General features: G+C 55.8%; 1 protein-coding gene across 1 annotated transcript in view; it reads left to right on the top strand.

Annotated features, from left to right (window-relative positions):
* Positions 1-248: 248 nt before the first annotated feature.
* Positions 249-24,064, top strand: part of smg5 (SMG5 nonsense mediated mRNA decay factor) — a 43,250-nt gene continuing 19,434 nt past the window's right edge. Inside the window, exons 1-11 of the mRNA XM_041181538.1 lie at positions 249-344; positions 1,674-1,763; positions 3,818-3,896; positions 4,139-4,264; positions 6,546-6,614; positions 11,390-11,598; positions 12,266-12,403; positions 14,755-15,444; positions 20,581-20,750; positions 22,126-22,201; positions 23,719-23,894. Of these exons, the coding sequence (XP_041037472.1) occupies positions 290-344; positions 1,674-1,763; positions 3,818-3,896; positions 4,139-4,264; positions 6,546-6,614; positions 11,390-11,598; positions 12,266-12,403; positions 14,755-15,444; positions 20,581-20,750; positions 22,126-22,201; positions 23,719-23,894 (1,878 nt within the window). The 5' untranslated portion in view covers positions 249-289. The remainder of the gene's footprint in view (positions 345-1,673; positions 1,764-3,817; positions 3,897-4,138; positions 4,265-6,545; positions 6,615-11,389; positions 11,599-12,265; positions 12,404-14,754; positions 15,445-20,580; positions 20,751-22,125; positions 22,202-23,718; positions 23,895-24,064) is intronic.

The raw sequence follows: 24,064 nt of genomic DNA, 5'->3' as shown, positions 1-24,064 counted from the left end.
CTCTCCCTCCCTCTCGCTCTCCCTCCCTCTCGCTCTCCCTCCCTCTCGCTCTCCCTCCCTCTCGCTCTCCCTCCCTCTCGCTCTCCCTCCCTCTCGCTCTCCCTCCCTCTCGCTCTCCCTCCCTCTCGCTCTCCCTCCCTCTCGCTCTCCCTCCCTCTCGCTCTCCCTCCCTCTCGCTCTCTCTCCCCCTCTCTCTCCCCCTCTCTCTCCCCCTCTCCCTCCCCCTCTCCCCCTCCCTCTCTCCCCCTGTACAGGCTGCAAGAAGCTGGTTACTGCCTCGGGTAAGGAAATGGAGTGGGCACAGATGGCTTGTCACCGTTGCCTGATGTACCTGGGCGACCTTGGTAAGTGTTGGCACGGGGCGTGCTGTGCTGCCGGCGAGGGGAAGGGACTGCCCGCCCAAGGGGTGGTGGGGTGTGGGGTGGGGGGTTAGCCTCTGTCTGCTTCTGCCCCCTTCCCCCGCAGGAGCTCAGCCCTCGCCGCGCGATTGCTCGATCTGCCTCGAAGCTTCCCCCCCACCCCCCCCCCTCACCCGCCCCCTCCCTGCTCTTTCCTCCCTAACGTGACACTGCACCCGCCCTGGGATGTGCACCAGCCTGGAGAGGCAGCATGTCACGAGCTGCCACCTACAGGCCTCTCGCCTCAAGTTGCTGTGCTAACCGGGCTTAGTTCAGCTTGGCAGGGGTTGTGTGGAGTTGCCGGGGGGGGCTCTCTCTCTTGGAGCTACAGAGGGCCCGTTGGCCTCGTTCCCAAACAGCGTATGGGGTTCTTTAAAAATATATTTATTCACCGGATGTGGCTGTCGCTGGCTGGGCCAGCTTTTATTGCCCATCCCTAATTGCCCCCTTGGGAAGGTGGTGGGTGAGCCGCCGCCTTGAGCCGCTGCAGTCCCAGTGGTGTAGGTACACCCACCGTGCTGTTAGGGAGGAGGGAGATCCTGGATTATACCATCTGGTGAGGAGGAGGGGAAGACCCTGGATCTTACCACCCACTGAGGGTTGGGGGGGGGTGGGAATCCCTCAATTATAAGACCCTCAACCTTCACTGTCACTGAGTCAAAATCCAGGAACTCCCTCCCTAACAGCACGGTGGGTGTACCTACACCACTGGGACTGCAGCGGCTCAAGGCGGCGGCTCACCCACCTCTTCCCCCCTCTCCTCACCAGATGGTATAATCCAGCACCCCCCCCACCAGATAATATAATCCAGAGTCTTCTCCCACCCCCCTCGCCAGATGGTATAATCCAGACCCCCTCCTCACCAGATGGTATAATCCAGACCCCCTCCTCACCAGATGGTATAATCCAGACCCCCTCCTCACCAGATGGTATAATCCAGGGCCCCACTCCTCACCAGATGGTATAATCCAGGGTCCCCCTCCTCACCAGATAATATAATCCAGAATTTTCTGCCCCCTCACCAGGTGACATAATCCAGGGTCCCCCCACCCCTCTCACTGGATGGTATAATCCAGGGTCACTCCCCCCCCCCCAATCCACACCCCCGAACCAGATGGTATAAGCCAGGATACCCCCTCCCCCCGCTCCCTCATGGGCTGGTTTGACCCCTCGCTGTGAGAGTGGTGATCGCTGGAGGGGGTCGCAGGGTATAATGGAGGTGGCACTATGCCTTTGCCATGACATTAACTCTCGCCCCACTGTTCTGTCTTTCAGCGCGATACCAGAACGAGCTGGCTGGGGTGGACACGGAGCAACTGGCCGAGAGGTTTTACTATCAGTCACTGTCGGTGGCACCCCAAGTGGGTGAGTGCGCCCTGTCTCCTTATCTCACCCCTTCTCTCTCCCCCTCCCCTACCCAAACTCTCGGGGCGGGGGGGGGGCAACCTGCGCTTATTAACGTCTTTCCTGACCCATGGGGGAAGTCGGACGCCAAGCCGAGACTGGGAAGGGGTGACCGCAAGTTGCTGAACGGGTTCAAGGAAGGGGGGGGGGGGCCATGGTGACCTCAAGGCAGTGGACTCGATTGAGCGGGACTCACTTGAGTGGGTGGTATGGGAGATTGTGGGTGTTGGAAGAGGGGGAGGGGGACTGTTGGGTTTGAGGCTGCGAGAGAGAGATAGGCACGAGGTGACTATTCAACCATCACTCGCTCAGTGGCAGCAAAGAAATGAGAAGTGGGCGGGAATGGGAGAGAGATGAGAATTAATTTTTTTTTTACACAGTGAGTTGTTGTGATCTGGAAGAGCGGTGGAAGCAGATTCAATAGGAACCTTCAAAAGGGGGGAATCGGATAAATACTTAAAATGATAAATTTTGCAGGGCTATGGGGAAGATGCTGGGGGAGAGCGGGACTCATTGGACAGCTCTTTCAAAGGGCCGGCACAGGCACAATGGGCCGAATGGATTTTTTCTGTGCTGTCGGGTCAATTTGATGTTCTGACTTGGTCGGAACCTTCTACTGCCCTTATATGGTACAGCAGGAATGCTCCAGACACACACTCCATGGTCTGTTCGACGTCGGTGGAGCTGGGGTGAATGGGGAGTGGGAGCACTAGAGTCAGCTGGGCTGGGGAAGTTTGGGGGGGTGGGGTGAAGATCCACGACTGTTTGCTGCTGGAAACTGGCCTGACTGCGATGCCCACCCGAGTCGAACAGTTTGGCAACAGTCACCATCTGGGTCGGCGCTTTGGGGAGGGCTCGAAATTGTCCCTCGGCATGAGGGAGGGAGACAAGGCAGAATTTTGAGGAGGCTGGGCTGGGGGCTGGGGGGTGGGGGGTAGAGGGAGAAATGTTTTGCCTTGAACTAAATTTGAAGTGCAGCATCCAGATAGCGAGGAGGAGTTGGGAAACCAATTCAGCCATCGAAACCCAAAGAGACTGGATGGCCAACCCTGGTCGAAAAGAAGAAAATTAAAGGAAACTTTGCCTTGAAGGTGTTGTTGAAGCCTTCACATCGGGGTGGGGGACTGCTGGCGAATCTGTGGGAACACGAGGGTTGGGGTGGCAAACCAGAGAGGGGGATAGCGGGAGGAGAGGGGATAGGAAGCGACTCGCCCTCATTCTGACGCTGCCGCCTGCTGGATCCATCCCTTAGGGCAGCCCCAAATGCGAGCCAAGACCACGCCGCGTGCGTGGGAGCAGAGGTCAGCCGAAGCACCAGAGACCCGGGGTGGAACGCGGAGGCCCAGCGCGGGGCGCCAGGCAGAACCGTGGGGCGGGTCCCCGCAAATCCCGGGCGGCTGGCCCCTCCTTGCAAAGAGAACGCGCTTCGATTAAAAAATGGTCACCGTCACTGTTCAAAATGGCTTCCGTCATTGACCGTAATGCCCTCGGTTATTGATCAAAATGGCCGTCATCGTCGTTGATCAAAGTGACCACTGCCATCATTGATCAAAATGGTGTGCGTCATTGATTAAAATGACTTCTGGCATTGATCAAAATGGCCCCCGTTGTGTTGATCAAAATGGCCCCCGTTGTGTTGATCAAAATGGCCACTGTTGCGTTGATCAAAATGGCCCCCGTTGCTGTTGATGAAAATGGTCCCCGTTGCTGTTGATCACAATGGCCACCGTTGCTGTTGATCAAAATGGTCCCCGTTGCTGTTGATCAAAATGGCCCCCGTTGCTGTTGATCAAAATGGCCCCCGTTGCTGTTGATCAAAATGGCCCCCATTGCTGTTGATCAAAATGGCCCCCATTGCTGTTGATCAAAATGGCCCCCATTGCTGTTGATCAAAATGGCCCCCATTGCTGTTGATCAAAATGGCCACCCTCAGAACTGGATCGATTATCCTGCTTATTATTGTGTTTTTTTTTTGCTGGGTTCCTTTTCTGAATTGTCCCGTGTTTCCTTTCCAGGCATGCCCTTTAACCAGCTTGGGACGCTGGCTGGAAGCAAACATTATAACGTCGAGGCCACTTACTACTACCTCAGATGGTAGGTCACGTCGAGGTTTCACACACGTATCTCCCGCTCCCTCCACGGATCCTGCTTAAGGCAGAGCAACCGGGGTGAAATGGTCGAAGCTCATAATGCAGGGCGCTATCAAAATGTCTGTGTTGTGTTTGCTGTACGTACGGGGCCTGCCCCTGATGTTTGCTGTTCCCCGTCCTACCGTTATGTAACCTATTTTTTTTTTCCCCCTCCCCTTTCTCCTCTCCACCCACCTCCGCTGCCAGCATCCACTCTGAAATGCCCTTTGAAGGGGCCTACGGCAACCTGAAGCGTCTCTTTGACAAAGCTGCCAAGGCCTATCACCAGATCCGTCACACTGACTCCAAGAAACTCTCCGTGAACAAGCAGAGGTAAGCGGCCCGGACTGGTACCGATTAGCCCATCTGCTTCGTTGCCACAGCAACCTGCGGCTCCCTGTTTGCTTCGTCGCACCTCCGGAAGGCTGTGGGTTAGATGCTGGGAAGATGCGTGAGGAGAGTCTAGAGCTGGGGGGGGGCACAGTTTCAGAATAAGGGTGCTCCCGTTTAAAAACGGAGGGGAGGAGGAACTTCTTCTCTGAGGGTTGTTAGCCTTTGGATTCTCTTCCCCAGAGAGCAGTGGAGGCTGTGTCGTTGAATATATTCAAAGCTGAGTTAGGCCGATTTTTGATCGACAAGGGAGTCAAGCGTTAGTGGAGTGGGGGGGGTGGGGTGCGACCAGCCAGGAAAGTGGTGTTCCGGTCACATCAGATCAGCCATGATCTTTGTTGACTGGCAGAGCAGGCTTGAGGGGCTGAATGGCCTACTCCTGCTCCTATTTCTTATATTCTCATTTGAGCCCCACCTTGGAGCTCTTAATCCTAGGCTGAAACTTCAGGAGCCTTGTGCTGAAAGGGAAAATGTTATATGCTTTGTACACGCTGCCCCATTCTGTCTACTGTCTCCTCTGCTGAGTGTTACAGGACAGTGTGCAACAGGAAAAATATTCAAGCCTGTACTAATATCTTTTTTCTTACATAGTTGTATTTTGTATGGTGGAGCCCAGCATACTTTAGGTTAGGATTTGAATGCTATGTAACCAGCTGTTGGGTTATCGCAGATTGAGCTTCGAAGAGTTTGTGGGAGAATTTATAGCTAGTTTGAAGTCAATGAGGTCCACATTTTAGCTGTTACTATTCTGTAAAGGTGTGATGTTTGTAACCATGAGCAATTGTCAATCTCCGACATCAGTGAGACTTGCACTTCGTTCTCACTGGAATGTACATGGATGCACTAATGGCATCTACCGGTGGTGTAGAAGCGTACAAAGTGTCACAAAGGTTGCACGACAAATTGCCTCAGAAATGTTGGGCTCAGAGAAAGTACCTAGTTGCATATATTGTTTAATATTTAGTAATTGGTATCCTGTGCTGGGAACTGTTTGGTAATTTGAAGAGCCTGATAGCTATCCTATAGGTGAGTATATAGAGCATGTAACTTTTTTAAAAATTCACTCATGGGATGTGGGCACTGCCGGTCAGGCCAGCATTTATTACCCATCCCTAGTTGCCCCCTAGTTAAGAGGACATTTAAATGTGGGTCTGGAATCACACGTAAGCCAGACAGGGTAAGGGCAGCAGATTTCCTAAAAGTCATTAGTGAACCAGATAGGTTTTTACAACAATCGACAATGGTCATCGTTAGGCTTTTAATTCCAGATTTTTATTGGATTCAAATTCCACCATCTGCTGATGGTGGGATTCGAACCCGGGTCCCCAGAGCATTACCGGGCCTCTGGAGTACTAGTCCAGTGACAATACCACTACGCCATCACCTCCCTCTTACTGTCAATATGAAGAATAACAATAAATTGGCTTCCGTATCTGAATAATTTAGCATTAATCTACTCAGTAGACCTAATAAGGCCTCTGACTCTTGCTGGGTCACAACATCAGGTCAGGTGCTGTCTATCGCACATCCCAATTGACCGTAGTTTCTGTGGGAGCCATGACAGTGCACGTCGGCAGAGCATTAAACCACCACTGCTGAGCCTGATATAGCCTTGTCTGAGGCGCACACTCTCCAACAAGGCTATTGGGGGGCAGGAACCTCCCCCAGCAGGATTCTTTTACCCTCCTTCTCCTGGCCCAGGCATGTTGAGGCCAGTGCCCAGCTTTACCGGGGGTTAGCCCAGTAAATTTCCAGTCCCGCTTCTCCCAGAGACCCCCAGCGCAGAAACCTGGGGTGATGCTCGCGGCGCAGTACCGAGGGAGTGCCGTGATGTCCCCTCTCGCTCTCTCTCTGAACTGGGCGTCCAAGACCCTGCCGGCTCTTTTGGAAGGAGGGTCTTTACCCCAGTGTCCTGGCACCAATGTTCATCACTGCGAATTTAGTAGAAAAACCCATGTCAACTGCCCGTCGTCACGTTTGCTCTTTGTGGGAGCTTGCTGTGCGCAAACTGGCTGCCACATTTCCTACTTTACAACGGTGACTGCATTCATAATGGGGGGGAAAAAAATTAAAACGTTTAAATTTTTGCTGTGAAGCATTGTGGGACATCCCGAGGGGCGCTATAGAAATGCAGGGGGCTTGACTTCAGTGGAAGCCGCTGTTGTTTGATTGTCGCTAACCACAAGTAGCCACTGTGACCTTTGATCCTTCTGCTTGTTGCCAGGTCCAGAGATATCAAGCGGTTGTTGGTGAGCTTCATGTATCTCCAGAGCCTTCTCCAGCCCAGGAACAGGTAACAAAAAACCCCTCCAGCAAAAACCCCACCCTATTCACAGCCCGGTCCGTTGTTAAGTAGCGATCGCTGTCCTTAGAGTTGAGCCGTGTCGTGTGCCGGCCCGAGTCCCTGGGACCCACGCTTTCATCACCAAAGCGCCGTCTGTTGAGGCTGCCTGGCATCTGGGAGCATCCGGTCAGGTCCTCGGAGCTGGGTGGTGGACGTGAGAGAAGTGAGCCATGGGATGTCATGAGAGTAGCTTCAGTTTGTGCAAAACGCCTCTGAATTCGGAGCCGGTTAAACTTCTTGTGATCTGGAAAGCGGAAGCAGACTCAGCAGGAGCTTTCAAAAAGGGGGGAATCGGATAAATACTCGAAGGGGAAAAGTTTGCAGGGCGATTGGGGTGGGGGGGGGGGTGGGTGGAGGAACGAGCAGGGTGGGGGGGAGAGTGGGACTAATTGGATAGCTCTTCCAAAGAGCCAGGACAGGCACAAAATGGGCTGAATGGCCTCCCCCCTGCCCTGTGTGAATATGCAGAACCTTGGTTCGACCAGCTTTGGAGTTACTGTGCATAGTTCTGGTCTCTATAATACAATTAAAAAAGGGTTACAGAGGCACTGGAGAAGGTGCAAGAGGAACAGTTACTAGAACAAAGCAGAACTGGAGCTTGTACCCATCGGAAAGATTGAACAGGCTGTGGCTCTCAGCTCCAGAAAGTGAAGGATGCAGGTTAACCTGATGCCCTCTGATAGGGTAGACGTGGAGAAGATGTTTCCACTTGTGCGGGGTGAGACCAAATATAAGATAGTCACTAATAAATCCACTGGGGAATTCAGGAGAAACTTCTTTACCCAGGGAGCGGGGAGAATGTGGGACTCGCTCCCACGGGGAGCGGGGAGAATGTGGGACTCGCTCCCACGGGGAGCGGGGAGAACGTGGGACTCGCTCCCACGGGGAGTGGTCGAGGTGAATCGCGGAGATGGATTGAAGTGGGGGGGAAGCTGGATAAACAGACAAGAGAGAAAGGAATAGAAGGATATGGTGATGGGGGGAGATGAAGAGGGGGGTCGGAGGAGGCTCGAGTGGGGCAGAAACACTAGCACGGAGCAGAGGGGCCGAATGGCCTGTTTCGGTGGAGGTGGGTGGGGCGCTGATTGAGGCAAATAAAGTGTGAATTGGGAGAGAGGTGAAGGCAGAATTTCACCTGAGGGTTTTTGTGAGACCAAGTGACATCAATGTCTTTGTGAAAAGATTGCTAATGGCTCTTTACTTTCCTACTCGGACCATAAATATGTCACTGTCATCCGGTTGCATAGTGAAGGGTAGCAGCCAGGGAGCTGGTGGATGGGGGTAATGGGCAGGGTTTAGTGGATGGGGGTTAACAAGCAGGGTACTGATATATGGGGGGGATAATGGGCAGGATACTGGTGGATGGGGGGTAATGGGCAGGGTACTGGTGGATGGGGGGTAATGGGCAGGGTACTGGTGGATGGGGGGTAATGGGCAGGGTACTGGTGGATGGGGGGTAATGGGCAGGGTATAGTGGATGGGGGGATAATGGGCAAGGGACTGATGTATGGGGGGTAATGGGCAGGGTGCTGGTGGGATGGGGGGTGTAATGGGCAGGGTACTGATGTATGGGGGGGTAATGGGCAGGGTACTGGTGGATGGGGGGGTAATGGGCAGGGTATAGTGGATGGGGGGGTAATGGGCAGGGTACTGGTGGAGGGGGGGTAATGGGCAGGGTATAGTGGATGGGGGGTAATGGGCAGGGTACTGGTGGATGGGGGATAATGGGCAGGGTATAGTGGATGGGGGGTAATGGGCAGGGTACTGGTGGATGGGGGGGTAATGGGCAGGTTACTGGTGGATGGGGGGTAATGGGCAGGTTACTGGTGGATGGGGGGTAATGGGCAGGTTACTGGTGGATGGGGGGTAATGGGCAGGGTACTGGTGGATGGGGGGTAATGGGCAGGGTACTGGTGGATGGGGGGTAATGGGCAGGGTATAGTGGATGGGGGGATAATGGGCAAGGGACTGATGTATGGGGGGTAATGGGCAGGGTGCTGGTGGATGGGGGGGGTAATGGGCAGGGTACTGATGTATGGGGGGGTAATGGGCAGGGTACTGGTGGATGGGGGGGTAATGGGCAGGGTATAGTGGATGGGGGGGTAATGGGCAGGGTACTGGTGGATGGGGGGTAATGGGCAGGGTATAGTGGATGGGGGGGGTAATGGGCAGGGTACTGGTGGATGGGGGGGTAATGGGCAGGGTATAGTGGATGGGGGGGTAATGGGCAGGGTACTGGTGGATGGGGGGGTAATGGGCAGGGTATAGTGGATGGGGGGTAATGGGCAGGGTACTGGTGGATGGGGGATAATGGGCAGGGTATAGTGGATGGGGGGTAATGGGCAGGGTACTGGTGGATGGGGGGGTAATGGGCAGGTTACTGGTGGATGGGGGGTAATGGGCAGGGTACTGGTGGATGGGGGGTAATGGGCAGGGTACTGGTGGATGGGGGGTAATGGGCAGGGTATAGTGGATGGGGGGGTAATGGGCAGGGTACTGGTGGATGGGGGGTAATGGGCAGGGTACTGGTGGATGGGGGGTAATGGGCAGGGTACTGGTGGATGGGGGTAATGGGCAGGGTACTGGTGGATGGGGGGTAATGGGCAGGGTACTGGTGGATGGGGGGTAATGGGCAGGGTACTGGTGGATGGGGGGTAATGGGCAGGGTATAGTGGATGGGGGGGTAATGGGCAGGGTACTGGTGGATGGGGGGTAATGGGCAGGGTATAGTGGTTGGGGGTTAATGGGCAGGGTACTGGTGGATGGGGGGTAATGGGCAGGGTATAGTGGTTGGGGGGTAATGGGCAGGTTACTGGTGGATGGGGGGTAATGGGCAGGTTACTGGTGGATGGGGGGGTAATGGGCAGCGGATACTGGTGGATGGGGGGGTAATGGGCAGCGGGTACTGGTGGATGGGGGGGTAATGGGCAGCGGGTACTGGTGGATGGGGGGTAATGGGCAGGGTATAGTGGTTGGGGGTTAATGGGCAGGGTACTGGTGGATGGGGGGTAATGACAGGTTACTGGTGGATGGGGGGGGTAATGGGCAGGGGGTACTGGTGGATGGGGGGGTAATGGGCAGGGTACTGGTGGATGGGGGGGTAATGGGCAGGGTACTGGTGGATGGGGGGTAATGGGCAGGGTATAGTGGTTGGGGGTTAATCGGCAGGGTACTGGTGGATGGGGGGTAATGGGCAGGTTACTGGTGGATGGGGGGGGTAATGGGCAGGGGGTACTGGTGGATGGGGGGGTAATGGGCAGGGTACTGGTGGATGGGGGGGTAATGGGCAGGTTACTGGTGGATGGGGGGGTAATGGGCAGTGTACTGGTGGATGGGGGGGTAATGGGCAGGTTACTGGTGGATGGGGGGTAATGGGCAGGGGGTACTGGTGGATGGGGGGGTAATGGTCAGGGGGTACTGGTGGATGGGGGGTAATGGGCAGGGGGTACTGGTGGATGGGGGGTAATGGGCAGGGTACTGGTGGATGGGGGGGTAATGGGCAGGTGGGGACTGGTGGATGGGGGGTTATGGGCAGGTTACTGGTGGATGGGGGGGTAATGGGCAGGTGGGGACTGGTGGATGGGGGGTAATGGGCAGGGTACTGGTGGATGGGGGGGTAATGGGCAGGGGGTACTGGTGGATGGGGGGTAATGGGCAGGGTACTGGTGGATGGGGGGTAATGGGCAGGGTATAGTGGTTGGGGGTTAATGGGCAGGTTACTGGTGGATGGGGGGTAATGGGCAGGTTACTGGTGGATGGGGGGGGTAATGGGCAGGGGGTACTGGTGGATGGGGGGGTAATGGGCAGGGTACTGGTGGATAGGGGGTAATGGGCAGGTTACTGGTGGATGGGGGGGTAATGGGCAGTGTACTGGTGGATGGGGGGGTAATGGGCAGGTGGGGACAGGTGGATGGGGGGGTAATGGGCAGGGTACTGGTGGATGGGGGGGTAATGGGCAGGGGGTACTGGTGGATGGGGGGTAATGGGCAGGGTACTGGTGGATGGGGGGGTAATGGGCAGGGGGTACTGGTGGATGGGGGGGTAATGGGCAGGTGGGTACTGGTGGATGGGGGGGTAATGGGCAGGGGGTACTGGTGGATGGGGGGGTAATGGGCAGGTGGTACTGGTGGATGGGGGGGTAATGGGCAGGTGGGGACTGGTGGATGGGGGGTAATGGGCAGGTTACTGGTGGATGGGGGGGTAATGGGCAGGTGGGGACTGGTGGATGGGGGGGTAATGGGCAGGTGGGGACTGGTGGATGGGGGGTAATGGGCAGGGTGGGGCTGGTAAGCACAGCTTGCCCTTCTCCAGAGGGCCTGTTGTTAATGGGCTGGATAACTTTCCTCAGGAACTCTTCTCGATTGTCTCGGGTGACTGTACGGTTTGCTGTGGACTGTTCCTCGGGTGTCTGAACTTCTCTCTCTCCCTCCTCTCCCTTCCCCCACCTCTCTTTCTCTCTCTCTCACTCTGTCTCTCCCCCTCCTCTCCCTTTCCCCCCTCCTCCGTCTCTCTCTCTCTCTCTCTCTCACACACTCTCCCTCCCCCCCCTCCCCCCTCCCCCTCCCCCCCTCCCCCTCCCCCTCCCCCCTACCCCTCCCTCTCCCTCTCTCTCTCTCTCCCCCTCCCTCTCCCTCCCTCCCTCCTCACTCTCTCTCTCTCTCTCTCTCTCTCTCTCTCTCTCTCTCTCTCCCCCCCACCCGCTCACTCTCTCTCCATTCCTACAGCACCGTCAATGTGGAGGTGACTTCCATTTGCCAGACGGTGCTGGAGGACTTCAACCTCTGCCTCTTCTACCTGCCCTCAAACCTCAATCAGAGTGCCTCGAGTGAGGAGGAGGAGGACTTGGACCGGGGCTACAGCTTCCTGCCTGACCTGCTGATCTTCCGCATGATGGTCATCTGCCTCATGAGTGTCCACAGCCTCAAAAAGACAGGTATGCCGGTTGGGGGTTGGGGGTGGAGAGGAGGAGCGAGCGCCCTGCCTTCACGCGGTGGTTGGGGGGTGGGAGTGTGTCTCGGGCACCTGGAGGCTGTCCGAGAACCAGCAGACCCAAACATCCCTGGCCACAGCCCTGAGGCCAACCTGTCCAGAGCCTTGGGCGAGACCACGCCCGGAATACTGGCTTAAGACTCTCTTAAGTTTCAGTACGATTGCTGTTCAGGCTTCTGAAGTTCAGGCAATATACCATATGTGCCGCTGTATATGTTGACCTTGGAAACCTAAAAAAAAGCCTCCAAAAACACAGTCGACTTATACAGTGAGTGCAAAAGCGACCTGCCACCATTTTGAGGCAGGTCAGCCCCGGGCCGCTCCGCTTGGCCGCCTCCTGCTGGTTACGTTCCGCGTGACTGCGATCACGCAGAAGCTGTCTTAACTCCACCGTGTGAGTGCAAGGGCATGGCTGTCCCTGCAGCGACGTTCCCAGTGCCGGAGGTGTGCGGGGGTCAGCTTTCGGGAAGGCCGCTTTCAGACAATCCGTTGGAGTTTGGTGCAGTCCGTGCCGCTCCCCCGATGACCCACTCTTTACTGTCGGTGACCACAAACTCTCCGCCTCATTGCCTTGTGATGTGTTTCCCAGCCGTTGGCCGTGTGTGTTGCAGGTATGAAACAGTACAGTGCCGCCATCGCGTTCACCCTCGCCCTTTTCTCCCACCTGGTGAACCATGTGAATATCCGACTGCAGGCGGAGCTCGAGGATGTGGAGAACGCTGTCCCTTCCTTACAGACCGAGAATCCAGGTAAGCCGTATCCGCTCCTTCCCTACGCACCGAGAATCCGGGTAAACTGTATCCGCCCCTTCCCTATGCACCGAGAATCCAGGTAAACTGTATCCACCCCTTCCCTACAGACCAAGAATCTGGGTAAACTGTATCCGCCCCTTCCCTACAGACCGAGAATCCGGGTAAACTGTATCCACCCCTTCCCTACAGACTGAGAATCCGGGTAAACCGTATCTGCCCCTTCCCTACAGACCGAGAATCCGGGTAAACCGTATCTGCCCCTTCCCTACAGACCGAGAATCCGGGTAAACCGTATCTGCCCCTTCCCTACAGACCGAGAATCCGGGTAAACCGTATCTGCCCTTTCCCTACAGACCGAGAATCCGGGTAAACCGTATCTGCCCCTTCCCTACAGACCGAGAATCCGGGTAAACTGTATCTGCCCCTTCCCTACGCACCAAGAATCCGGGTAAACCGTATCTGCCCCTTCCCTACAGACCGGGAATCCAGGTAAACTGTATCCGTCCCTTCCCTACAGACCGGGAATCCAGGTAAACTGTATCCGTCCCTTCCCTACAGACCGAGAATCCAGGTAAACTGTATCCGCCCCTTCCCTACAGACTGAGAATCCGGGTAAAATGTATCTGCCCCTTCCCTACAGACCGAGAATCCAGGTAAACTGTATCTGCCCCTTCCCTACAGACCGAGAATCCGGGTAAACCATATCCGCCCCTTCCCTTCAGACTGAGAATCCAGGTAAACTGTATCCGCCCTTTCCCTACAGACTGAGAATCCACGTAAACTGTATCAGCCCTTCCCTACAGACTGAGAATCCAGGTAAACTGTATCTACTCCTTCCCTACAGACTGAGAACCGGGTAAACCATATCTGCCCCTTCCCTACAGACCGAGAATCCAGGTAAACTGTATCTGCCCCTTCCCTACAGACTGAGAATCCGGGTAAACTGTATCTGCCCCATCCCTACAGACCGAGAATCCGGGTAAACTGTATCCGCCCCTTCCCTACAGACTGAGAATCCGGGTAAACTGTATCTGCCCCTTCCCTACAGACTGAGAATCCGGGTAAACTGTATCTACTCCTTCCCTACAGACTGAGAACCGGGTAAACTGTATCCGCCCCTTCCCTACAGACTGAGAATCCGGGTAAACTGTATCTGCCCCTTCCCTACAGACTGAGAATCCGGGTAAACTGTATCTGCCCCTTCCCTACAGACTGAGAATCCGGGTAAACTGTATCTGCCCCTTCCCTACAGACTGAGTATCCGGGTAAACAGTATCCGCCCCTTCCCTACAGACTGAGAATCCAGGTAAACTGTATCTGCCCCTTCCCTACAGACTGAGAATCCAGGTAAACTGTATCCGCCCCTTCCCTACAGACTGAATATCCGGGTAAACTGTATCTGCCCCTTCCCTACAGACTGAGAATCCAGGTAAACTGTATCTGCCCCTTCCCTAAAGACTGAGTATCCGGGTAAACTGTTTCCGCCCTTTCCCTACAGACTGAGAATCCAGGTAAACTGTATCTGCCCCTTCCCTACAGACTGAGAATCCAGGTAAACTGTATCTGCCCCTTCCCTACAGACTGAGAATCCAGGTAAACTGTATCTGCCCCTTCCCTACAGACTGAGAATCCAGGTAAACTGTATCCACTCCTTCCCTACAGACTGAGAACCGGGTAGACCATATCTGTCCCTTCCCTACAGACTGAGAATCCAGGTAAACTGTATCCGCTCCTTCCCTACAGACTGAGAACCGGGTAGACCATATCTGTCCCTTCCCTATAGACTGAGAATCCAGGTAAACCATATCCGCCCCTTCCCTACAGACCGAGCACCGGGTAAACCATATCTGCCCCTTCCCTATTGAATGAGAATCCAGGTAAATGTATCCACCCCTTCCCTTCAGACTGAGAATCCAGGTAAACTGTATGTGCCCCTTCCCTACAGACCGAGAATTGGGCTAAACCGTATCCGCCCCTTCCCTACGCTCCGAGTATCCGGGTAAACAGTATAATTGTTGCCTGTGCCATAATGGACCCTAGCCCCTCCTTGCTCTGTTGAATCTCGGCACAGCCCTTCCCGACGTAGCTCTGCCTCCGTTCAGATGGTGTCCCTGCCTTCAGCTTTCCGTTTTTAGTGCTGGGCGTTGAAGCGCGGCCCCCGTCTCTCTCTCTCTCACTCTCTCTCTCACTCTCCCTCCCTCTCCCTCCCGCTGCCTCCCCTGATCACCGGGTGCGAACGCTCCGAGCACCCCGGCCGAGCCTGCAGCTCCAGCTCAGTCTCTCTCTCCCTCTCTCACACTCTCTCTCTCTCTCTCTCTGTGATCTGCTCCCCCCCTCCACCCCCCCAGACGAGGTCGAGACGAAGGACCCGCCGCGCGAGCTGGAGCCCGAGTCGGCCGACAAGGTGCAGAACGGGGCGCCCCTGCCGGCTGGCAAGGCCAAGGGCAAGAAGTACTCGCGGCTGGCACATCTCCGGAGGCGGCGACACCCCCGGCAGAAGGCTGACGAGAGCGACCTGAGCGAGGGCTTCGACTCGGACCCCAGCGACAACTCGGCCAAGGACAGCGAGCGCTCGGACAGCGGCTCCGAGAAGAGCGAGGAGGAGGACGAGGAGGAGGAGGAGGAGGAGGAGGCTGAGGCCGCCTTCGACCTGGAGTCGGACTCGGACATGAACAGCCAGGAGTCCCGCTCCGACCTCGAGGACATGGAGGAGGAGCCGGGCAGCGGCCGCAGGGAGGAGGGCGGGCGGAGCAAGGCCGCTGCCGGCGCCCCGCCGGCCCCTCCCCCGCCGGCCCCGCCCACTGCCCCCGACGCCCCCCTGCCCAACGGGCCGGGCAGCGCCACCGACGCGGCCATCGCCAGCAACCTCCAGGCCCTGTCCTCGCAGATGTTCCAGCCCAAGAGGTGCTTCCGGCTGGCGCCCACCTTCAGCAACATCGTGCCGAAGCCACCGCCTGGCAAGGGGGACCCTGTGCTCTCACTGCCTGACAAGCCTTGTGCCAACGGCGTCCTCCAGGCCCCGGGTGTCGCTGAACATGGTAAGGCCCCCACCCACCCCCCTCCCCGTCTCATCGTAGTGGGTTCGGTTACGCCGGGCGATGGTGAGGGGGGTGTTTGAGAAGCAGCTGGCGTCAGCCGCACCGACACAGGTCCCTCCGCTCCACACGAGCACCACCCCCCCCCCACCACCCCCACCAGCCGCCGTCACCCTTTCTGTCTATTCCTTTCTCCCTCGTGTGTTTATCCAGCTTCCCCCTTGAATCCATCTCTGCGATTCACCTCGACCACTCCCCGTGGGAGCGAGTCCCACATTCTCCCCACTCCCCGTGGGAGCGAGTCCCACATTCTCCCCACTCCCCGCGGGAGCGAGTCCCACATTCTCCCCATTCCCCGTGGGACCGAGTCCCACATTCTCCCCACTCCCCGTGGGAGCGAGTCCCACATTCTCCCCACTCCCCCGTGGGAGCGAGTCCCACATTCTCCCCGCTCCCCGTGGGAGCGAGTCCCACATTCTCCCCATTCCCCGTGGGACCGAGTCCCACATTCTCCCCACTCCCCGTGGGAGCGAGTCCCACATTCTCCCCACTCCCCCGTGGGAGCGAGTCCCACATTCTCCCCACTCCCCGTGGGAGCGAGTCCCACATTCTCCCCACTCCCCATGGGAGCGAGTCCCACATTCTCCCCACTCCCCCCGGGAGCGAGTCCCACATTCCCCTCACACTCTGCATAAAGAAGTTTCTCCTGAATTCCCGATTGGATTTATCAGTGACTCTCTCATATTGATAGCACACCCCCCCCCCGCCCCCCCAGTTCTGGTTTCTCTCTCAAGTGGACAAGTCAGGGAGCAGGGGCAGTGGGACCTGGGCCTATCTGTGCACAAGTCATTTTGAAGGTGGCAGGACAGGTTGAGAGAGTGGTTAGTAAAGTGTCAGGACTCACTGGGGAGAGTGCGCTGTAATATCCAGCTCCGCTGTTCCCTAAGCCATGACAAATGTGACCAAACCACCAGATTGTCCCAATTCTACCTGACTGTTTAATTTAGGTTAACAGAATACAAGCACCAGGTTTGTAAAGTTAATAAGTAAATATCGGTTTATTAAACAAACTGCCATTAACCGGTGGCAAAAGAAAGAGATATGAACTGCTAACTTCTAACACTACAACTTAAACTCTACCCCCTCTTCAATCCCTATACACACTCACACACACAGACACACACACACACTCACTCTCACATGCGCACACTCTCCCACGCACACACTCTCTCTCACACACACACTCTCACACACATATGTATACACACACACACACACTTACACACACTCACACTCTCTCACACACACACACTCTCACACACATATGTATACACACACACACACTCACACTTACACACACTCACACACTCTCTCTCACACACACACACACATACATACACACTCATACACACACACACACACACGACATATAAGACACACAAGTCATGGATTTTAAGGGTGGGATAAAACAGTTCAGTAGCACCAACTCCAGAGAACAGGATTAGATGGGTTGTTTTTGATCGATGTCTCCCAAATTCCTTTCAGTTCTTGTTGATGACACAAGATGGTCTTCCAGCACTTTCAGTATTTAGTTCACTGGCTGAGAACTTGCTTTTCAGTGTCTCGCACTGTGATTTTCACTGTTGCCTCTGGACAGGGGTTTTCAGAGAGGGAGAGCAGGTTATAAAGATATGAGGAGAAAAAGCCAGCTAGCTATTATTGTGGAATTACTGGAATCCTCCACACAGAGGAGCAAGTGGATTTAGGTCTTTTTCCTTTCAGGCTAGGAGCTATTCCACTGCACTGCCGTCACACAAAGCCTGGTCACCTGGTCAGGAGCCAATTGAAACATTGCTGCCAGGACTCCTTTCCGGCACCATCCTGTCTTTCATGGCACAACCTGTTCCAGGACTGCAACATTGTATATATCTCTCATACTGTTCCGGTGGACATGTCTTTCAAGCTGCAGCCATTGTAATTTTAATCCACAGTCCAATAGAAATAAAACAATATGTTCTTTACAAAAGCATTACAGGATCCTGGGCTTTATAAATAGGGACATGGAGTACAAAAGCGAGAGTTAAGTTAAACTTTTATAAAACATTGGTTCAGCCTCACCTGGTGTATTGTGTCCAGTTTTGGGCACCGCATTTTGGGAAAGATGTGAAGTCTTTAGAGAGAGAGTGAAAAGATTCACCAGAATGGTTCCAAGGATGAGGAACTTCAGTTCTGTCGATAGATTGGAGAAGCTGAGGCTGTTCTCCTTGGAGAAGAGAAGGCCGAGAAGGGATTTGATAGAGGTGTTCCAAATCATGAGGGGCCTGGATAGAGTAGAGAGGGAGAAACTGTTCCCGTTGACGGCAGGATCGAGAATCAGGGGGCACGGGTGTACGGTGATTGGCAAAAAAAGCAACGAGCGATATGAGAAAAAACATTTTTTTCCCACAGTGGAGTGGTTAGGATCTGGACTGCACTGTCTGAGAGTGTGGTGGAGACAGGGTCAATCGAACGGTTAGGGTCTGGAAAGCACTGTCTGAGAGTGTGGTGGAGACAGGGTCAATCGAGTGGTTAGGATCGGGACTGCACTGTTTGAGAATGTGGGGGAGACAGGGTCAATCGAGTGGTTAGGGTCTGGAATGCACAGTCTGAGAGTGTAGTGGAGACAAGGTCAATCGAGTGGTTAGGATCTGGAATGCACTGCCTGAGAGTGAGGTGGAGACAGGGTCAATCGAGTGGTTAGGATCTGGAATGCACTGCCTGAGAGTGTAGTGGAGACAAGGTCAATCGAGTGGTTAGGATCTGGAATGCACTGCCTGAGAGTGAGGTGGAGACAGGGTCAATCGAGTGGTTAGGATCTGGAATGCACTGCCTGAGAGTGAGGTGGAGACAGGGTCAATCGAGTGGTTAGGATCTGGAATGCACTGCCTGAGAGTGAGGTGGAGACAGGGCCAATTGAGTGGTTAGGATCTGGAATGCACTGTCTGAGAGTGTGGTGGAGACAAGGTCAATCGAGTGGTTAGGATCTGGAATGCACTGCCTGAGAGTGAGGTGGAGACAGGGTCAATCGAGTGGTTAGGATCTGGAATGCACTGCCTGAGAGTGAGGTGGAGACAGGGCCAATTGAGTGGTTAGGATCTGGAATGCACTGTCTGAGAGTGTGGTGGAGACAAGGTCAATCGAGTGGTTAGGGTCTGGAATGCACTGCCTGAGAGTGAGGTGGAGACAGGGTCAATCGAGTGGTTAGGATCTGGAATGCACTGCCTGAGAGTGAGGTGGAGACAGGGCCAATTGAGTGGTTAGGATCTGGAATGCACTGTCTGAGAATGTGGTGGAGACAGGGTCAATTGAGTGTTTAGGGTCTGGAATACACTGTCTGAGAGTGTGGGGGAGACAGGGTCAATCGAGTGGTTAGGGTCTGGAATGCACTGTCTGAGAATGTGGGGGAGACAGGGTCAATCGAGTGGTTAAGATCTGGAAAGTACAAACTTAGACTATGGGGGAGACAGGGTCAGTCGAGTGGTTAGGGTCTGGAATGCACTGTCTGAGAGTGTGGTGGAGACAGGGTCAATCGAGTGGTTAGGGTCTGGAATGCAATGTCTGAGAGTGTGGGGGAGACAGGGTCAATCGAGTGGTTAGGGTCTGGAATGCACTGTCTGAGAATGTGGTGGAGACAGGGTCAATTGAGTGTTTAGGGTCTGGAATACACTGTCTGAGAGTGTGGGGGAGACAGGGTCAATCGAGTGGTTAGGGTCTGGAATGCACTGTCTGAGAATGTGGGGGAGACAGGGTCAATCGAGTGGTTAAGATCTGGAAAGTACAAACTTAGACTATGGGGGAGACAGGGTCAGTCGAGTGGTTAGGGTCTGGAATGCACTGTCTGAGAATGTGGTGGAGACAGGGTCAATCGAGTGGTTAGGGTCTGGAATGCAATGTCTGAGAGTGTGGGGGAGACAGGGTCAATCGAGTGGTTAGGGTCTGGAATGCACTGTCTGAGAATGTGGTGGAGACAGGGTCAATTGAGTGTTTAGGGTCTGGAATACACTGTCTGAGAGTGTGGGGGAGACAGGGTCAATCGAGTGGTTAGGGTCTGGAATGCACTGTCTGAGAATGTGGGGGAGACAGGGTCAATCGAGTGGTTAAGATCTGGAAAGTACAAACTTAGACTATGGGGGAGACAGGGTCAGTCGAGTGGTTAGGGTCTGGAATGCACTGTCTGAGAATGTGGTGGAGACAGGGTCAATCGAGTGGTTAGGGTCTGGAATGCACTGTCTGAGAATGTGGGGGAGACAGGGTCAATCGAGTAGTTAGGATCTGGAATGTACAAACTTAGAGTGTGGTGGAGCCAGGGCCAATTGAGTGGTTAGGGTCTGGAATACACTGTTTGAGAATGTGGGGGAGACAAGGTCAATCGAGTGGTTAGGATCTGGAATGCACTGTCTGAGAGTGAGGTGGAGACAGGGTCAATCGAGTGGTTAGGATCTGGAGAATGCACTGTCTGAGAGTGAGGTGGAGACAGGGTCAATCGAGTGGTTAGGGTCTGGAATGTACAGCCTGAGAGTGTGGTGGAGACAATGTCAATCATGGATTTGGATGGTTATCGGAAAAGGAAACCTTTGCAGGGTTACACGGAAAAGGCGGGGACTGGGACCTGATGGGTTTCTCTTGCAGGAAGCCGACAGGCCGAATGGCCTCCTCCTGTTCTGTGAGCACTCTGTCTCCTTATTTCACCCCTCAGACTCCTGAAGAGGAAGGGGCTTCGGGGTTGGGAGAGGGAGGAGTGGGGAAGTGAGGAGAGGGGAATGGGCTTTCTGGGTGGAGAAAGCTGGGCCCATTGGAGTTGTATGGAATCCCCATTCCCCCCTCTGACCCTACCCAGTCACAATTATTCATGCAGTTGAGTCTAGATCATGGGTGCTATTTGACTGCGTAGGGCATAACAGCTGGCCCAGCCCTCACTTGAAGTGTGTTGGCTTTCCAACCAGAGGGTTGATGGGGGCACACAGAGGGGGCTCCTCTTTAGCACCCAGCTCTCAGCACCCCCCCACCCACATCAGGAACAAACTGGGCCCCAGTGTATGTTGCGTACCGATGGGGAGATGCTGTAACTTAACCGGTTGTGTACCTTCCCTCCCGCTGCAGACACCGGCTCGGACTCCGAGGAGAGCGACGCCAGCAGCAAGTCGTCCCGGAAGGAGAAGAGTCCCCTGGAGAAACTGGACATCCTGTCCAAGGAGGGCCTGCTGATCACCATCAAGATCTTCCTCGACTGGCTGCGGAGCAACACCGACATCATCCTGACGTGTGCTCAGGTCTGGAGCTGTCAGCTCGGGTTCCCTCCCTGGTGCCCCACCCCCTGACCCTGGTGCCCCACCCCCTGACCCTGGTGCCCCACCCCCTGACCCTGGTGCCCCACCCCCTGACCCCAGTGCCCCGCCCCACCCCCTGACCCCGGTGCCCCTCCCCCGGACCCCTGCGCGGCCCCTCCCCCAGACCCCCCCCCCACGCCCCTCCTCTCTCTCCTCCTTTAAGACGCTCCTTAAAGCCAGCCTCTTTGACTGAGCTTTTGATACCATAGCTCGGGGTCGAATTGTTTTCTGATATTAGTAACTGTGGGGTTGGTTCAGAAAGTACAGATTCCTCACACTCGCCATGTTCTGCCCTCCGTTCCCCTCATGGTGTGGACATCTAACTCAGTGCACAAAGACAGAAGGCTACACAAGCCTTCATTAAATGCCGGCAACAAAGAGAGGAACAGAGGTAACTAATCAGAGCGCGAGTTACTGACAGAAGCTTAGCAAAGGTTAAAGCTGTTTCTTTCCCCACTTGCTTGGATGAGTGCAGCTCCCACAACACTCAAGAAGCTCAACACCATCCAGGACAAAGCAGCCCCGCTTGATTGGTACCCCATCCACAAACATTCACTCCCTCCACCACCGACGCACAGTAGCAGCAGTGTGTGTACCATCTACAAGATGCACTGCAGCAACTCACCAAGGCTCCTTAGACAGCACCTTCCAAACCCACGATCTCTACCATCTAGGGCAGCAGGCACATGGGGAACACCACCGCCTGGAAGTTCCCCTCCGAGCCACTCACCATCCTGACTTGGAAATATATCGGCCGTTCCTTCACTGTCGCTGGGTCAAAATCCTGGAACTCCCTCCCTAACAGCACAGTGGGTGTACCTACACCACAGGGACTGCAGCGGCTCAAGAAGGCGGCTCACCTCCACCTTCTCAAGGTCAATTAGGGATGGGCAATAAAATTGCTGGCCCTGCCAGTGATGCCTAGACCCCGTGAGCAAGTCAAAAAAGGAGATACTGCGTCGACCTGCAGGGAATGTCCAGCATCTCCTGTGAGCCTCGATGGATCAGTAAGACGTTTCTGTGCATATTGTCCTGCCGGGGGTGGGGGGGGGAACTAAGCGCTGGCAACAGCTTGAGTGAAGCTGCGGGTGGCGATGGGCTGAGTGGTGACTGGGAAAAGAGTTGCTGTGCTGAGAAACATTACGCTGACCACTGCGGACAGCGCAGAAAGTCACGGCCTCACGAGAGTGGCGGAGGGCAGCGTTATTTGATACGTTTTTGCCCCCAGGTCTGCTTGCAATCCCACCCCCCCCCCCCCCACACACAATGTGGGTCTAGAGATCGCCACGCTGAGGCCTAACTCCTGTGTCTCTCGCAGAGCTCCCAGAGTCTGTGGAATCGCCTGTCGGTCCTCTTGAACATGTTACCCGAAGGAGCCAAGATGCGAGAACCAGGTAGGTTTGCACTGGGGCCGGACCGGAGAGGTGGGTGGTGGTGGTGGTGGTGGTGGTGGGGGTGGGGGGGGACGGACGGATGGGGCGGGGTTAGCGCCGCTTTCTGCCTCGTCACATGGTGGCAGCGGTGGAGGAGGAGGGAGCGCTCCTGTCGTTAAGCGGCGCCTCAGCTTTGAAATGCTTGCTTTCCGAATCCCAGCCGGGACCTGGCCCCGCTCTCTACCTCTGTTCCACGAGGAGCCCAGCGCCCACCCCCAGGTCCTGTCCTGTGGCCTCTGTGAAATCGGTTTGAAAGATCGAACAGGCCGGGGGGCTCTTTTCTCTAGAAAAGAGGAGGCTGAGGGTGGGGGTTGAGGGGGGGGTGGTGGGGGGGTGGGAGGAGTGATCTAATCAAGGTCTTTAAAATTCTGAGAGGGTTTCGATAGGGTCGACATAGAGAAGATGTTTCCACTTGTGTTGTTGGGGGGAGGGGTGGAGGGGAGACCGGAGCAAGATTGGGCTGGGGGAAGCCATCAATACGAAACAGTCACTGGTAAATCCAGTGGGGAATTCAGGGAGTGGGGAGAATGTGGGACTCGCTCCCGCGGGGAGCAGGGAGAATGTGGGACTCGCTCCCGCGGGGAGCAGGGAGAATGTGGGACTCGCTCCCGCGGGGAGCAGGGAGAATGTGGGACTCGCTCCCGCGGGGAGCAGGGAGAATGTGGGACTCGCTCCCGCGGGGAGCGGGGAGAATGTGGGACTCGCTCCCGCGGGGAGCAGGGAGAATGTGGGACTCGCTCCCGCGGGGAGCGGGGAGAATGTGGGACTCGCTCCCACGGGGAGCAGGGAGAATGTGGGACTCGCTCCCACGGGGAGTGGGGAGAATGTGGGACTCGCTCCCACGGGGAGTGGGGAGAATGTGGGACTCGCTCCCGCGGGGAGCGGGGAGAATGTGGGACTCGCTCCCACGGGGAGCAGGGAGAATGTGGGACTCGCTCCCACGGGGAGTGGGGAGAATGTGAGACTCGCTCCCACGGGGAGTGGGGAGAATGTGGGACTCGCTCCCGCGGGGAGTGGGGAGAATGTGGGACTCGCTCCCACGGGGAGTGGGGAGAATGTGGGACTCGCTCCCGCGGGGAGCGGGGAGAACGTGGGACTCGCACCCACGGGGAGCGGGGAGAATGTGGGACTCGCTCGAGCGGGGAGAATGTGGGGCTTGCACCCGCGGGGAGTGGGGAGAATGTGGGACTCGCTCCCGCGGGGAGTGGTTGAAGTGAAGAGTGGAGACGGATTGAAGAGGGAGTCTGGGGGGGAAGCTGGATAAACACATGAGGGATCGCTGCTGCCATGACAGCCTTGGTGATGGGAGCCAATCAGACGCATTCCTTGGGCGGGTACGTTTGGAAGCCCCCGGCAAGGCCGACACAGACGAGATGGGCCGAAGGGACTAATTCTACTTTCTTAAAAATACCAGGCAACTCTTTTTATGTTTTCCTCTTCCGCTCCCACCCCCAAACCTGCCCCCCCCCATCCCCCAGGCATGTCCTTCCGTGATGGGATTGTCCAGCTGCTGAACCAGTGTGAGGAGCCTGAGCTGGCCCAAGCTGTCCTCCTCCCCGAAGACATGGCCCTCCGCTACCTGCCTGTCCTTCGTTCCGCCCACAGGAAGCTCAAGGTGGAGCAGACCAGTCTGGCAGTGACCACCCTGGAGGAGGTGAGGGGGGCCGGGGGGCACGGGGGTTGGGGGGTGTGGAGTTAACCTTTCGGGCCGCAGCTGAAACCGAGGAAAGCCGAGAGATGTCGCCAGGTTTTGAGCAAGGATTGGGGGGGCGGGGTGGGGGATCTAGAACTCAGGGACACAGTTTGGAATTAAGGGGTCTCCCG

Source organism: Carcharodon carcharias (assembly GCF_017639515.1).
Source record: "Carcharodon carcharias isolate sCarCar2 chromosome 36 unlocalized genomic scaffold, sCarCar2.pri SUPER_36_unloc_1, whole genome shotgun sequence".
Classification (NCBI taxonomy): Eukaryota; Metazoa; Chordata; class Chondrichthyes; order Lamniformes; family Lamnidae; genus Carcharodon; species Carcharodon carcharias.
This window is presented reverse-complemented; position numbering and strand designations above follow the sequence as displayed.